We start from the raw sequence: 16,357 nt of genomic DNA on the forward strand, positions 1-16,357 counted from the left end.
ATCTCTCTCACTTTCTTATGGTAAATCCCACTAAGTTAAAGCAGAAATGGCATTTTGAGTGGCAGCCTCAGATGTGCATTTGGCCCTCTAGATCCTACTCACAGTAGTTGATCCTTCACTTTCAGTGTAACACACACTCTAACCCTGGGAATTTAGAGAAACAAAAATATGGAATCTAGGACCACTGTCTCACAAAGTAATCTCCAAGACCTACAAGCAACTAATGTGACATTTATGCTAAGCTTATAAATAATTTTTTTTTGGACCTAGGACCCTAAATTCAGAAGCACTACAGATAAACTCGGAGAAGGAAATGGCAATCCACTCCAGTGTTCTTGCCTGGAGAATCCCAGAGACAGGGGAGCCTGGTGGGCTGCCGTCTATGGAGTCGCACAGAGTCAGACACGACTGAAGTGACTTGGCAGCAGTAGCACAGATAAAATAAACAATATAGCAACAGAAATACTTTCTTCCACCCCTCTTATATATGGTAGTGATGATTTAGTCACTAAATTGTATCCAACTCTTGTGATCTCATGGACTGTAGCCCACCAGGCTCCTCTGTCTATGGGGTTCCCCAGGCAAGAATACAGGAATTTACTTATGTATAGCAACCTGTTTTTCCATATATAGCTAAGAATTATACTTAAATGGAAAAATTAATTTTATAAGTACAGTCCTCTATATTTTTCAACTATGTGGTCTTCTGTAATCTATGCAAGACACCTGTTGCAAGTGTTTTACAATGGCGGAATCTAATTAAAAGTCAGGACACTTCTACATCTAACTCTTGTCATCAGAAAGTTTTACTTTTTTTTTTTTCCTTTTTGAGCAAATCACCAAAATTATAGGAAGACAGCACCATCTATAGGTCTGCCCAGGTACAGAATGAAGTTATTAGATGTTACTGCTCACTGTGATACAGTAGACAACCAAATGTACTACCCCAGAAGGAAGTTCCAAAATAACCCTATTTATTCTTGACACTCTCCAAAGCATTTTACTCTATCTCTACAACCACCCTCCAGGATAATAATTGTAATAATCGCAACAACAGTCACAGCAATAAGAACTAAAACCAAAGTTTCCCATAATTGCATTATTTTGATTTTGATAGATTTGATGATTCATAAATAGGCAAGTTTTCAGGAACTATTAGGGCACTGGCATTTTCCTCTCCCCCTCTCTCTCTCTCACACACACACACAAATACACACACACACACACTCACACACACACAAAATGTAAAACTTTGTGGTGACAATTCTATTTTAGGTGTCACTGAATTCTACTGAAACACATATTTAATTATTCTTTCTCCAAAGTTACATCTTCTCCTTATAACAGTCCACTCTAGTTTCTATAGACATTCAACTAAATTTACCATTGTGTCTAACCTAAGGCTACCAGACTCATACAAAGGAAAAGGCTCAAGACAAATCAATGTTTTATGCAACTTAAATATCCTCCTTCACGATAAGCTTGTCCAGTCGGCTCTGGGGTCGCTCTCACTCCAGTGAGTCATTCTAGAGCCTAAGGTGATTGTATAAGGGTTGAATAAATGATAACCTGAGCACCGAGGGTCAGATCATTCCTAATTATTGCTGGTAGGGACTGGCAGAAATGATGTAGCCCCAAAGATGCTGAGCCCCCTGTGGGTAGTATGGAGAATTTCATACAAGTGCTGGGGCTAGCACTTAAAGATCTAGCAAAAACAAGAAATGGCTGGTTGCACCAAAGGTAGACTCTGTTTGTTCATCAATACTCAACCTACAGTATTTAACCCAACTGGAATAAAAGAGGCCTGATGAAGGTAGTACTCTGTATGGGGCTGATAACCTGATATCTCATTCTGTATATTACAAGGCAGGGTGGGATAGTGGGTAGGAATATAAACTCTGAAAGCAAAGAGAACAGAGCTTGAGCCTATACTCTGTCACTGGTCTTGAGCAAGTTACTTAATTTCTCTAAGCTTTATTTCCCTCATCCTCAAGAAGTTACAGATTAATATTGATGATTTAACCAAAGTAAGGATTTTAAGTAAAGCATTGATATATTGAATACTAAGGCAATGGCACCCCACTCCAGTACTCTTGCCTGGAGAATCCCATGGACGGAGGAGCCTGTTGGGCTGCAGTCCATGGGGTCGTGAAGAGTCGGACACGACTGAGCGACTCCACTTTCACTTTTCACTTTCATGCATTGGAGAAGGAAATGGCAACCCACTCCTGTGTTCTTGTCTGGAGAACCCCAGGGACGGGGGAGCCTGGTGGGCTGCCGTCTATGGGGTCGCACAGAGTCGGACACGACTGAAGCGACTTAGCAGCAGCAGCAGCAGCATACACATAGTAGGCAGGCATTCAAGAGCATTGAAGATGTATCTTAGCATTTCCTGTTTGTCTTATTATAATTATTGACTAGATAATTACGTAGGATCCACCCAACCCAAACAAGTACCCAGAGAAATTCATTTGCAACTTCTTAACAGAATTAGTGAGAAAAACTAGATTCAAAATAAGGATGGACACAACTATATAACAAAGGAAAAATGGTATTTGAGGATCTAATATCAGTTTCAAATTTGAGCTCCAAAATATTTTTTAAATCATTAGAATCCACATGACTCTTGATTTCCACATTATTTTTATTGTATAATTTAGAAATTTAAGTCTTCAGGGCACAGAGAAGTTAGAAATACAGATCAGAGAGTTACCTGCACCTGGATAGTATAGAAGCCAGAGAGCAAGAACACAGCAGAGTGGGAATGGGTAGAGAACTCAGAATCCTGCAGAACATCAATTTTTGAGGAAATGGAAAAAAGACAGAGGAACCAGCAATTCTTTGTTGCTGGTACACAAGTGATCATGTATGGAGAAGGGGGTGAAAATCAATAGCAGAGACAACTTTAAAGAGAAAAATTGGTTACAGATGTGAAATTCCACCAAGATTAGGTAAAATTAGGAATGAAAGCCAGTAGTTAACAGTTCCAGCAAAAAGGTAAATTCAGATATGCCAGTTATAGTGGGTAGTCAAACTGAGTGAGGAACTTTTCACAAAAGTTGACAATGAAAGGAAGAAAAATACAGGACCATAGCTTGAATTTGAGAAACACAATATGAAGAGAAAAATACAATTGATTGTTTGTTGTGACTTGAACTGTGTTCCCCCACCCCTGAAAAGATATGTTCAAATCCTAACCCTTAGTACCTAAGAATGTGACCTTATTTGGAAATAGCATCTTTGCAAACATTATCAAGTTAAAATAAGGTCATAATGGAATGTAGTGGGCCACAATCCAATGAGTGATGTTCTTATAACAAGAGAGAAATTTGGATACAGACACTGAGGCAAATAGGGAGAAAGCGATGTGACAACAGTCAAAGAGCACAAGGACTGTGGGCAACTGCAGAAGCTAGGTGAGAGGCAGACAACAGATTCTCTCTCAGATTCCCCGCCCACACTTTGATTTCAGACTTCTAACCTCCAGAACCACACGACCATGAATTGCCGGTGTTTTGTGCCACCCAGTTCGTGGTACATCATTCAAACCGCTAGCAAACTAATAAACAAAAACTACTGACAACAATCCAAAGATACAGACCTACTAGAGTATCTGCTGTTGCTGTTGTTGTTTAGTCTCTAAGTTCTGTCCAACTCTTTGCAACCCCATGGACTGTAGCCCACCAGGCTCCTCTGTCCAAGGAATTTCCCAGGCAAGAATATTTATAAGGTGTATAAATCATGATCACATCAAAATAGGGAAATAACTGACACAAAGATGATAGTTTAAAAGCAAAAGAAAACTGGTAAGGAGAAAGAGTTAAAATCTGAAACAATTATAAAGAATCCTGTAGAAGTCCCTTAACCTGGTTTCACTCATTGCCATTTTAAGATACTGCACACTTAAATCATAAAGGTGTTTGAAAATGATTGGTGCATCTCTTTTCAGTTTGGGGTCCTGAAACGAAAGATGATACATAAATTTTAAAAGTGATCACGGGACTTCCCTGGTAGTGCAGAGAATAAGAATCTGGGCACACGGGTTCCATGACTGGTCTGGGAAGATTCCACAAGCTGTGGAGCAACTAAGACCCTATGCCTCAACTACTGAGCCCGTGCTCCAGAGCCCTCGAGCCGTAACCATTGAGCCCTCAAGCCACAACTAGAAGCCCTCCCACCTAGAGCCTGTGCTCAACAACAAGAGAAGCCATCACAGTAAGAAGCCCTAGAGAGTGCCCCTAGAGAGCAGCCAACTATAGAGAGTTGCAAACTAGAGAGTAGCCCCCATTTGCCATAACTAGATAAAGCCCATCCAAAGCAACAAAGACCCAACACAGACAAAAATAAAATAAATAAAAATTAAAAGTGATCAGGGGCCTCTCAGCCAAAAAAAAGGTGGCAGAGAGTGCAGACCTGGATGTTTTCACGTCATTTATCAAACAACTACTATAAAATAAAATATTGTTGAAAGAAAATATTGTTGCAATATCAGTTGTCTGATTATTAGAATCCCAGAATACTTATCTTTCTTCAGAGTAGGACCCCAAGAATAATATTCTATGGCTTGGGCTTCTGATATCTATTCATTAATACAGTCAACAAACATTTCTGAGCACCTACTGTACTATACCTAAAACACATTTTCTCAATGGTCTGAGATGCTGTCGTCAAGACACTGGTGGGACACAGGGCCGGGGGCAGGGAGGTGAGGAAGGCCTGGTTAACAAGGCGTATCTAAAATGTGTAAAGTTGTTTTATGTTCTTATATCACTTGTGCCCACATACAATACTTATAGTTTTAAAACATGTTTCAGTGAAGGACAGTAAAATAAACCCTCTGAAATGTCCCATGTAATTCATATTTTATTGGCTCTTAAGTTCATATTTTTGAGAACTAGATTTTCTTTGAGACAGACTATATTTCAATTAAAACATATCCTTTAAAGGTATTTCATAATTAATTTGAGCAATAGAGTTGCTTCCTCCTATGTGGTTGAAATAAGGGGAATTTTTCCTCCCTAATTACCCAGATAATGGGTTCCAGCCTCCCTTTGATGTGTCATAAAGGTTCACCTGTTTCTCTACAACCTGCTATTTATTATCAAGCAAATGCAGTTTGCCAAATCCTGAATTTCCAAAGGTGCCATTTATCCAAATCACATGTGTATCCCCTTTGCACCCATGCTGAAAAAGAATTCTCCTTGATCAAAATTTTAACCTTGATTACCCCCCCAGTGCATCAGCCCTTTTATTACCAAGTCCAAATTAAAATCCAGAGAACTACTAGTATACACACTGCCTATTAAGGCATTTCTTTTAACTGTATTTTAACTGTTTGGGGTTAGGGTAGAAAGGTAGAAAGGTAGAAATCTTGTGAAAATGGAGATATGTAAGGTATATAAGATTAGGAGTTTTGAAAATAAGATTTGAAATTATTCTACCTTTTTAGTGACCTTTTTGGGTTGAAAGCCTTGAACTCTCTTCCATCAATATAAAGTACATTTTACATATACGCTCAATAGTTTATCTCCCAGGAGTCTATCTATGAATCCCAGGTTTCTCTCCTCCAGAAAAAGTCTCTCATTTCATTTTCTCACTTGATCCCTTGAAGATGATTAATGAGATAAACTACACAAAGTAGTTGAACTGTGTTTAGTGCAAAACTGGAAAACTTATTTCTGAGATACTTTGACTAAACAATTTGACTCAAACATCTCCAGCACGATGAACAAAATAAAAACAGTGACTGAAGCTGTGGTAGGATGTTTGCTTACAAGATACAGAGGACTAGGATGATGCTGGAGAGGAAGAAACAACAGCCTGGAAATTTGGGGAAATAAATCAGGGTTCTGCTGGAATGGTGATCATGTAAAAGACAGATGGAGGAGACTTAGGAATTCTTAAGAAGAATTTTGAGTGAGACCTGCAGAGGTCAAGGAATATGAGTGTCAGATTTGGGGAGGCAGGAGGAGAAGGGTCCTAGTGATGCCACCATGAAGAAAATTCAGTGTGGACAGGATCTAGGTGTGCCCTCTTGGGGGAGCCTGATAGGTCTGGGCAAGAGCAGGGTTTCTCAGGGGCCAGGGGACTTCGTTAGAGATCTGGGAGAATTGTAAAGTTGAATGCCAGAGCCCTGTGAGAACTTGGGTAGAATACCCATTTGAGGGGGCCTAAAAGGCACTCACATGACATGGGAAATAAAAACCCCATAAGCTTTGGAAACACATGGAAGTGCCCACATGGGAAAAGGGGAAGGTCTGAGATGGAACCATGCTCCTGGCTTCAAAAAAGAGATAAAAGGGAAACTTCCCAGAGCCACACTGGGAGCAAACCATGGAATGATGGGGGCCCCAGGGGACTGGGCTCATCTCTGCTCTTGGATACACAGATTATGACTCAGACCACAGGCCCGATTTCAGCTCCCACTTGCTCAAGTGGACAAAGCCCTTTTTCAGGCCACAATCTGCCCTACTGCACAGAGAGGCCCTAAATGCAATGAGAAATGATAATCTTGTGCCTGTACACATGGAATTATTTGGAGAGAGCAAGATATTATGATGCAGCAGAAAGACTATAAGGATTGTATTTGTAGATAAAAGTTGTTTCAAGGGATGTAAACTAATAAAAGATAGATAATAAAGGATAGCAGACTTGATCTCTCCAACTTCTAAAAATATCTGCCAGTGAGAATAGTATTTTCCTAGTTCCTCTCTTATCCTATTCCTTTAGAAATGATTGCATGCTTGTGCAACCACAGGCAAGTGAATTATGCCCTCTGGGTATCAGTTTCTTCATTCTGAAGGTGTGGTGAGGATTTAAAATGTTGATACATGTAAAGCTTCGCATTGGGCATGGCCCTTGTATTTATTCCAGAAATGTTAGCTATTTTTATTACTTGTATCATTCAATGCTAATGAGAATGTTAAAACTGGATGTGGCTTCAAGGCCATCTGGGAGCATTTATGCAGAAAATGATTTTTAAGTCAGGCCTTGAAAATGGGCAGAGTTCCAATCAGTTCAGTTCAGTTCAGTCGCTCAGTCGTGTCTGACTCTTTGCGACCCCATGAATCGCAGCACACCAGGCCTCCCCGCCCATCAACATCTCCCGGAGTTCACTCAAACTCACGTCCATCGAGTCGGTGATGCCATCCAGCCATCTCATCCTCTGTTGTCCCCTTCTCCTCCTGCCCCCAACCCCTCCCAACATTAGAGTCTTTTCCAATGAGTCAACTCTTCGCGTGAGATGGCCAAAGTATCGGAGTTTCAGCTTTAGGATTCCTAGGATTTTTAGGATTCCTGCCTGCAGTAGTAGATATAATGGTCATCTGAGTTAAATTCACCCATTCCAGTCCATTTTAGTTCACTGATTCCTAGAACGTCGACGTTCACTCTTGCCATCTCCTGTTTGACCACTTCCAATTTGCCTTGATTCGTGGACCTGACATTCCAGGTTCCTGTGCAATATTGCTCTTTACAGCATCGGACCTTGCTTCTATCACCAGTCACATCCACAACTGGGTATTGCTTTTGCTTTGGCTCCATCCCTTCATTCTTTCTGGAGTTATTCACTGATCTGCAGTAGCATATTGGGCACCTACTGACCTGGGGAGTTCCTCTTTCAGTATCCTATCATTTTGCCTTTTCATACTGTTCATGGGGTTCTCAAGGCAAGAATACTGAAGTGGTTTGCCATTCCCTTCTCCAGTGGACCACATTCTGTCAGAGAGTTTCACAGAGTTTAAATAGGTAGATAAAATTAGGAAAAGACATTCCAGGCATTGGGAATAAAGGTGCAAAGGTATAGGCAGCATTCAAGTATGGTGAGCAGATCTACTGAGCAGAAACCAAATGGAACGTATGGCAGAGGACAGGAAAATAAGACTGAAAGCTAAACTGACAGCACACAAGTAAGGAGGACAGAACTTGTTCTTCTCTCTACGGTCAGCAATGAAAGCCAAGAAAGATTTAACTTGCAACCTACTTCAACCTGGCTCCAACTCTATGGAATCTCTTTTCTCAAGTCTTCTAAAGCAGTGCTTCTAAAACCTGAAAGAATAAACTAGTGACTTGAGGACTTTCCTAAAACTCAGCTTCTGATATGGTATGTCTGCAATAAGCTTAGCCTGAGGTCCTACATTTTTAACATGCTTCCAAGTACTACCAGTCTCCTCCTTCCTGCTCATCCATGGATCACACTTTGAATACTAATCCAATGGCCTCTTCTCCATCTCATCCTTAACCTCTCTGAAGTGTTAGCCTTGCTGATCTTCCTGAAGCTATCATCACTGGCTTATATTCCCTCACCTCAATTTTAGGCTATTACTTGAAGCTGAGAAGGCAAACTAGGAGCCTACTCTGTGTATACTGTCTTGAGCATAGCTTTCATCACTGGGCTTCCCTGGTGGCTCAGATGGTAATGCATCTGCCCACAGTGCAGGAGACCCGGGTTCAATCCCTGGGTCGGGAAGACCCCCCTGGAGAAGGAAATGGCAGTCCACTCCAGCACTCTTGCCTGGAAAATCCATGGATGGAGGAGCCTGACAGGCTACAGTCCATGGGGTCGCAAAGAGTCAGGCGGGACTGAGCAACTTCACTTTCACTTTCACTTTTCATCATGTAAAACAAAGTTGCCATTGGTAACAATATAATAGCTATAGCTACAAACTTAAGTCAAGTCTTCAGATATGTATTATCCAAGCAACTGCCAGTGCATCATTTGGTTTTTTAAATGCAAATATTATAAACATCTTTTAACAAAAGACACATATATCATTACAAAAGACACCAACTGCCCATCTCATGATGTGTTTCAACTTTTTTGGAAAATAATTTGCCCTGAGATTCTCACCCCTCCTAGTGGGGATTGGCTACAACTGATTGGTACAGAGGTGGGCCCCTACCCAATACTGGATTATTTTGAGTCTCACCCCAGCATCGTACACTGGAATTGAAAAAAAGCAAGTCAGTCTCCTGTTTCCCTGGTGGCTGAGTAGTAAAGAAACCGCCTGCAATGCAGAAGACCCAGGAGACCCAGATTCGATCCCTGGGTAGGGAAGATCGCCTGGAGGAGGGCATGGCGACCCACTCCTGTGTCCTTGCCTGGAGAATCCCATGGACAGAGGAGCCTGGCGGGCTACAGTCCGTGGGGTTGCAAAGAGTTGGACACAACTGAAGCAACTGAGCATGCACAAATGCACGTATGAATCACTAGTCACAAGTTAGGATGTTCACCAATTAACTATATTTCCCTCCTGGGCCAGCTGAGTTTTATTTAATAAGGGTTGTGGACTCTGAATCAAGCAAATCAAGGACAGCTGACAGTCTTGGACATTGTGGAATTTGACCAAAATGGTGAGTAAATTGGTGCAAATTCATTATCACTACCGGGAACAACTAAAAAGTAGAAAGTGGGGGCACTGACAACATAATGAATAGACACAGTATAATAACATATAAGAAATGAATGCCTTGATTGCCATATTAATGAAATGTCATCGTTAGAAAAGTGTGGATTGTAAGTGATACATCTGCTTGTGGTCCTCCTAGATGCAAGGAACTTGTGACAGGATGGTAAATAGTCATAATTTGTAACAGTCCTTTATACAAAGTTCAAATTTTTTTGAAAATAAAATTTGCTAGTCAAAGGTAGATATTAGACATTCAGTCATCTTAATATGATTTACTAGCATTACCATAATTTATTAAGGGATATTTACATTTATAAAAATGTTTTGGGACTTCCCTGGTGGTCCAGTGGCTAAGACTTGGTGCTCCCAATGCAGGGGGCGCAAGTCCCATGCCTGGTCAGGGAATTAGGTTTCACTTGCTGCAAATAATGAAGTCCCTTGCTACAATTAAAGATTCACATGCAGCAGCTAAGGTCCAGAGCAGCTAAATAAATAAATAAGTACGTTTAAAAAAATGTCTTATGGTGATGAGTGAATTACAGTAATTATTTTATATATTCATAATAATATGTATCACAATTTGTAAGATTAAATTTTCAATTCATAATTTATATTTTAAAATATCTTTAAAATACATTCACATAATGTAACTAGTGAGTTAGTAACTTTCTCTTAGCCACACTTAGTAATTACTTCCATGATTAGTTATAACAGATTTCTTCCTAAAGATTCTTCCCTACAGCATAACTCTCCATAAATTACTGTGAGCCTATTATATCAAAGGTGTTTATAAGCGTCAACATTTTCATTTAATTTTAATATGCTTATTAAGGCAGGAATAGCTGCAAGCAAGAAACAGGATGCAGTAAGAAAACCTGTGGAGTCCCGAGGCACATACTTTAACGAGGGAGGTAGAAATCTATAAGATCTGAGTTAGCTGGGGGAAAAAGAGGCTATAGTGGATAACACAACTCAGTCTAACGCAAACTGAATCATTTCAAATACAATAGCCAGCCAGGCTAAAAGACCTCCTCAAAGCGGCAGGCCTCGGGACTGCTGCCTACCTTGCTTTCCAGGCTAGGAACACAGAATGCGGGGAACTCGAGAGCGGCCGGCGCGGGCGCCGCGGCGACTTGACCTGGGACACCCGGGGCCCGCCGCCTGATCCCGGTTTTCTTTACTCCCGCGCTCCGCGGGCTCGGGCTACTCAGGCTCTGAACCCGGAGCGCGGAAGGCATAGGAAGAAGTTTACTATGGTGGGGAGACTTGTCGGAGAAAGGTTTTTCCGAACACGCGAAAGGAAAGGCGACTAGCCCCCGGCCGGGCGGGGCGGCCTTACCAGCAGAGCCACCGGCCAGGATCTGCCGAGAAGCCTCGTTCACGAAGCCGACAGAGGGCTTAGCCGACATCTTCGCAAGACAGTGGACCACGGCGTGGGCTGAGATGCCGGGGGGAGCTCGCCTGCCTCGATGCCGGCCTGCAGGGCCTCTCTGGAGCAAGAGAGCTGGGGCTGTGTTGCTTCTTGGGCCGAGTGGCTCCCTGGGGGGCGGCAATCCGACGACTGCTCGGAGGCGGCGGGCGGTTTGGACCACAGATTAGCAGCGTGATCTCCGGCGTGTTGAGACCTGCCTGTGGCTCTCCTTCAGGGGCTCCCTCTCCCCACTCCTGTCTCTCTGGGCTCCGAGGAGGACCCAGGGACCCCGGGGTTGGGTTGGTCGACCGCAGCGGGTCGGTTTGGTCTCCTAGATTGGCGCTCACGGGTTTCCCTATCGGGAGCCTTCTGCAGAGTTTGTCAAGCTGGACGCTCTGCCTCTGATAAGGCAAGTAAAAAAAGTGACTGTGGCCTAGAACTTCATCGGCAGGGCCCCGGCGACCCTTGCCCTCTGGAAAGCCAGAACACAGTGCAGTTCTAAAGAAGGAACAGGTGACTGAATTCCTTGGAGTTAGTTGTCCTGAAACTGTAGAACTGAAATTGACAGCAACTAAGTCAAAATAAATCCAGTTTACGGTTATCTTACAATTGAGTTAATGTAGTACTTTTCTAAGAAGCGGTTTTGGCTTAAGGGAATTTATCTCATACCTCATCAACTTGAGTTTTATTTACTGAAAGACCAAAGGGGTGGGGGGAAGGCCTTATTACAAATAAGTCGCTTCTATACCTAATATCCGTGAGCATCCGTGTAATGTGTGTGTAAGAAAAGCAGATTCATGTTCCAGTCCTGACCTACTGAATCACAATCTGTGGTATAGGGCTCAGAAAACTTTGTTTGAATAAGTTCTCCAATGATTATTATGTATGCTAAAGTTGGTGAACCACTGACCTAAATAATCAAGGAACATTAAGGAACTCCCAGTATATTCTCTCTATAAAGCGATTAATTATTCATACTAGCCTTTTAGGGTAGTTGCTGCTGCTGCTAAGTGACTTCAGTCATGTCTGACTCTGTGCGACCCCATAGACGGCAGCCCACTAGGCTCCTCTGTCCCTGGGATTCTCCAGGCTAGAACATTGGAGTGGGTTGCCATTTCCTTCTCCAATGCATGAAAGTGAAAAAATAAAGTGAAGTCTCTCAGTCGTGTCCGACTCCTAGCGACCCCATGGACTGCAGCCCACCAGGCCCCTCCGTCCATGGGATTTTCCAGGCAAGAGTACTGGAGTGAGTTGCCATTGCCTTCTCCTTAGGATAGTTAGCAAAACAAAAATACTAGGATATATATACTATTTTTAAACCACAAGTTGACGCTATGTAGGAGAGACAAGATTCTCAAATTTTAGGAAAGTACCTGCCACACCCCTAACAGGCAGGAAATGATAGGCCTCAAAGGGAGGAGAAACTTTGGAACCCTTTTGTCATATTATTTCTTAAACACAGTATTCAGTACTAAATATATTCAGTTTGAACCATATAAAATTGCTATTTTTGAAGGCCATTGAATATCAGTATATGTAACAAGGTTTAATATATATGATTTCCAATTAAACGTACAAAATACAGTAATTGGTTTTATATTTTGTCTTTAATTCTTAGGTTGAGCTATTAAAAGCTGATAATGACAGTGAGCAATTGGAGAGACTTATTACTTCTGTGGTCAGATGTACAAAAACAAATTTTCTCATATTTAATTAAAATTACCTAGTTTGAATATGCTTACCAAGAAGTAGTTTTCAGAAATATTTGCTATTTAGATATAGTAAAAGCTTTTAAGCAATGTTTCAATTTCTTACTAATTAAATATGAGGCCTTAAGTATAACATAGAATCACTCATTCAGTAAATACTTAGAACCTATTATATACTAAGCACTAAAATCAGAATTTCAGAGCTCAGAGAAAATATTTCCCTCATTTTCCATTGAGGAAACTAAGTTTCCCAAGATCACACCAGAAGTTATTGGTATAGATGGATTCAATTCCAGGATTCCTTCTTCTAAGAGCCATGGGATTATAGATTTAAATGTTAATCACAGGCCAAATTACCTTTGGTCATACTGAAACCTAAAATAATTAAATTCTACCAAAATTAATTTTGTATATAAGTAGATAATTTTTTCAATTAAATAAATTTTTTGGATTATTACATACTATTAAACCCCAAGGCACACAGGGAAGCAAATCCTACATTCATTCATTGAGAGTTTTCTATGTGTCAGCATTATACTCTGACAATATTACAGTTAAAATCTCCCCTAGAGTATATAATCTAATGAAAGAGATCACATCATGTTGCAATGTAAGTAAATTTTTCCCTTCCCTAGATTATTTCAGGAAATACAGCAGTACTCCCAGGTCAAGATTTAAAGACAGCTTTTTGACATCATTCATCATTTCCATGAATATCTTTTTTTTTTTCCATAAATATCATAATCTATGAATATTTTACCTTGAGGAGGTAGATGCAAGTTTGAGGTCTCACTCAGACCTCAATCTTTCAGGATCCCAAGGATTCAGTCGTAAGACTCCCAGATTCTCTCTTTCCAAATATCCTTTTAGAAAATTGCTATCTCTTTTTAACCTCTCTGCATTAGAATAGATTTCTTTGAGTAAAAAAAGACCTGATATCACAGGTGGTCTAATCCTATACCTCTAGATGAGCTGAGAAGATAGGACCTGGGTATAAGAACATTCTGGAGTTTAGGAGTCAGCCAGTGGTAATCCACAGTCAACAAGTACCCACTATGCTCAGAGCTCTGATAATGGGGCATATCTCTTACCTGCAGCCAAAGTTGCCCATGGCCAGTAGTGGAACCCTGGGAGGTTAGCAGTGGGAAAAGCAAAGTTTACTTGACCTACCATTTCAGATTCCCTAGACACAATCCATCACATTACTCTTTCTATTATTATTTTAAATAATGGTGTAATGTCCTGATATTAGAGTAAAACTGCCAAAGTATCAAGCTTATATTTTTTAATTATTGATTTATTTACTTGATCTTGGTTGAGAACTACATAGCTAAATTATGGATTTATCAGTTTGCCAAGTGACTAGAAACTAAACTTTTAGGAACCTTAAAATACTTACTGAAGGGACTTCCTTGATGGTCCAGTGATTAAGACTTTCAATGAAGGGGGTAAGGGTTCCATCCCTGATCGGGGAGCCAGGATCCCATACACCTGGGGGCCAAAACATAAACAATATTGTGACAAATTCAATAAAGATTAAAAAATAGATACTGAACTTAAGTATCTGACAATTTCTTCAATGTCTTTTTGGAATAAAGTTTTTGTATTGTGCCATAGGATCAGCTACTGTTCAAGGCCAAAATAATAGTGACTTAAATGAGATAGAAATTTATTTCGCTCTCAGGTAATGACACAATTGTAAGCCAAAATAAAGCTCAGGCCTGCAGAGAGGAAAAAAGTAAAATGGGTAAAGAAAACCCTCCAAATTACATAAATCTCATTGGTTAGAACTTGGCCACAAGGGCTATGCCTAAGTATGAGGGAGGTTGGGAAAGGTAGTATTTATTTTGCTGGGTGACAATGTGTCTAGGAAAAAAAAAAAAAAAAAAAATATATATATATATATATATAATTTATACACCATTATGGGAAAAAGGGAAAAACATTAAACAACTGGCAGTGTCAACCACAGTTTGGGAAAAAGTTTAGGAACCAAAAGCTATACTTTAAAATTATAGTATTTCTCAGTTTGAAAGATTCTGTTTTCCTCAAGTCTAAAGTTTACCTTCATCAGTTTCTGACTAGAAAATGCAATATAATCCCATGGTATTCAATGTACTGTGACTGGAGCCACATTTACAAATACTATTCCTTAAAGATACATAGACATTGTAGGCTAGAGACTCTTCTCTAGATGTTAAAACACACTGTATATACACACAGACATACAAATGCAGAATTTGGCATGCATAGAGCCCATTCATGGAATGGGGTGGGAAGTTGGGAAGAATGTTCTGTGGATACCACATTAAGAAATCTTGACCAGTAGAAGAGATTTCAACTCTCGAATGATTCAAAAGACCTATATTATTCTCAGGTATTCTTTTGCAGAAATATTAAAGAAACGCTGTGTGCAAATGAAAGGTGCTTTAAAATCTGCGGGTCTGAGTATCACTGCTCTAAGTCCTCAGTGATCTATAGTTTACAGATACCAAAGCAACATTTTATTTAAGACTGATCCTAGGTTCTGATGCATTAGATTATTCTATCGCCTAACAGAGCAGTTCTAAGTTCCAAGGGACTTTAACTGGGCTGTATGAGCAAAATAATTACTTGGGAAGCTTTTTTCAATATATTATTGTAATACGATAAGAACAACACTTAGAGGCCATTTATTTACAGAGTTCTGTTACTTAAGAGGTAACTGTGAATGTATAGTTAAAACCTATGAGCCATCAACATGCAGAAACCCTTTTACTTGCACCTGGAAGCTTCCCAGGCCTTCACTTAGAACTAATTTTAGACCCAATTCTAGAAAGGTTGATAGGATGGACATCTAATATTTTGGTTCACAACAAATTAGAAAAAATAAATAAGAGAATAGACCAGAGGGAAATCAGGGAGATTCTAGAAAAGTGAAGAGCAATCTGCAACCTTCAGGCCATAGTCAGACTGCCTAGCAAATTGTAATAATTACAATATTCATGTAATACTTACTTATGCAAGGCACTAGGCTAAGATTTTTACAAACCACTATCTCATTCACACTATCCCTGTGCTTGGGCTTCTCATTGCAGTGACTTATCTTGTGGTGGAACACAAGCTCTAGGCACGTGGGCTTGGTTGTTCTGCAGCATGTGGGGTCTTATGGGACTAAGGATGAAATCTGAGTCCCCTGCATTGGCAGGCAGGTTCTTAAGCATTTGGCCATGAGGGAAGTCCTGAAATATTCTCATCTTACAAATGAGGAGGATCACCAAGTGTCAGATATGACTGAACACAGCACACACACACAGGGCTGTTTATAATGAATATAAATTTAAAAATAATTCCTAGAAAAGCTGTTGCTTACTCTCAGATACATTTTGGGCTTCCCTGGTAACTCAGATGGTAAAGAATCTGCCTGCAATGCAAGAGAACTGGGTTCGATCCCTGGGTCTGGAAGATACTCTGGAGAAGGAAATGGCAACCCACTTGAGTATTCTTGCCTGGGAAATCCCATGGACAGAGGAGCCTGGCAGGGTTGCAAGGAGTCAGACACACGACTGAGCGACTAACACTTTCACTTTCACAAATGAGGAAATTCTGGCACAGAAGTTAAGTGACTTTTGCCTGAATTCATTCTGAATACTTTAGATATTATTGGAACCTAAGTATACATATATATGCCTCTAGATTCCTCCCCAAACTTGTTATTTTCCATTTGAAAAAAAATTATAGCCATCCTAGGCCAGAGGATGTGAAGTGGTATCACATAGTGGCTTTGATTTGCTTTTCTTCAATGATGGATGAAGTTGGCCATCTTTTCATGTGATTATTGGCCATGTGTA

The 16,357-nt window shown here is 40.5% G+C and overlaps 1 protein-coding gene across 5 annotated transcripts in view; it reads right to left on the reverse strand.

Moving 5' to 3' along the window:
- The window catches only part of SLC25A21 (solute carrier family 25 member 21), a 540,624-nt gene that overhangs the window by 508,851 nt on the left and 15,416 nt on the right, over positions 1-16,357 (reverse strand). For 3 of the 5 annotated variants that reach the window (XM_015459277.3, XM_005222042.5, XM_015459276.3), the window contains exon 1: positions 10,747-11,198. In XM_015459277.3, coding sequence (XP_015314763.1) covers positions 10,747-10,816 — 70 coding nt within the window. In that variant the 5' untranslated portion in view covers positions 10,817-11,198. 5 annotated transcript variants of the gene reach the window in all.

The sequence above is a fragment of the Bos taurus genome, chromosome 21 (genome assembly GCF_002263795.3).
Source record: "Bos taurus isolate L1 Dominette 01449 registration number 42190680 breed Hereford chromosome 21, ARS-UCD2.0, whole genome shotgun sequence".
NCBI classification, from domain to species: Eukaryota; Metazoa; Chordata; class Mammalia; order Artiodactyla; family Bovidae; genus Bos; species Bos taurus.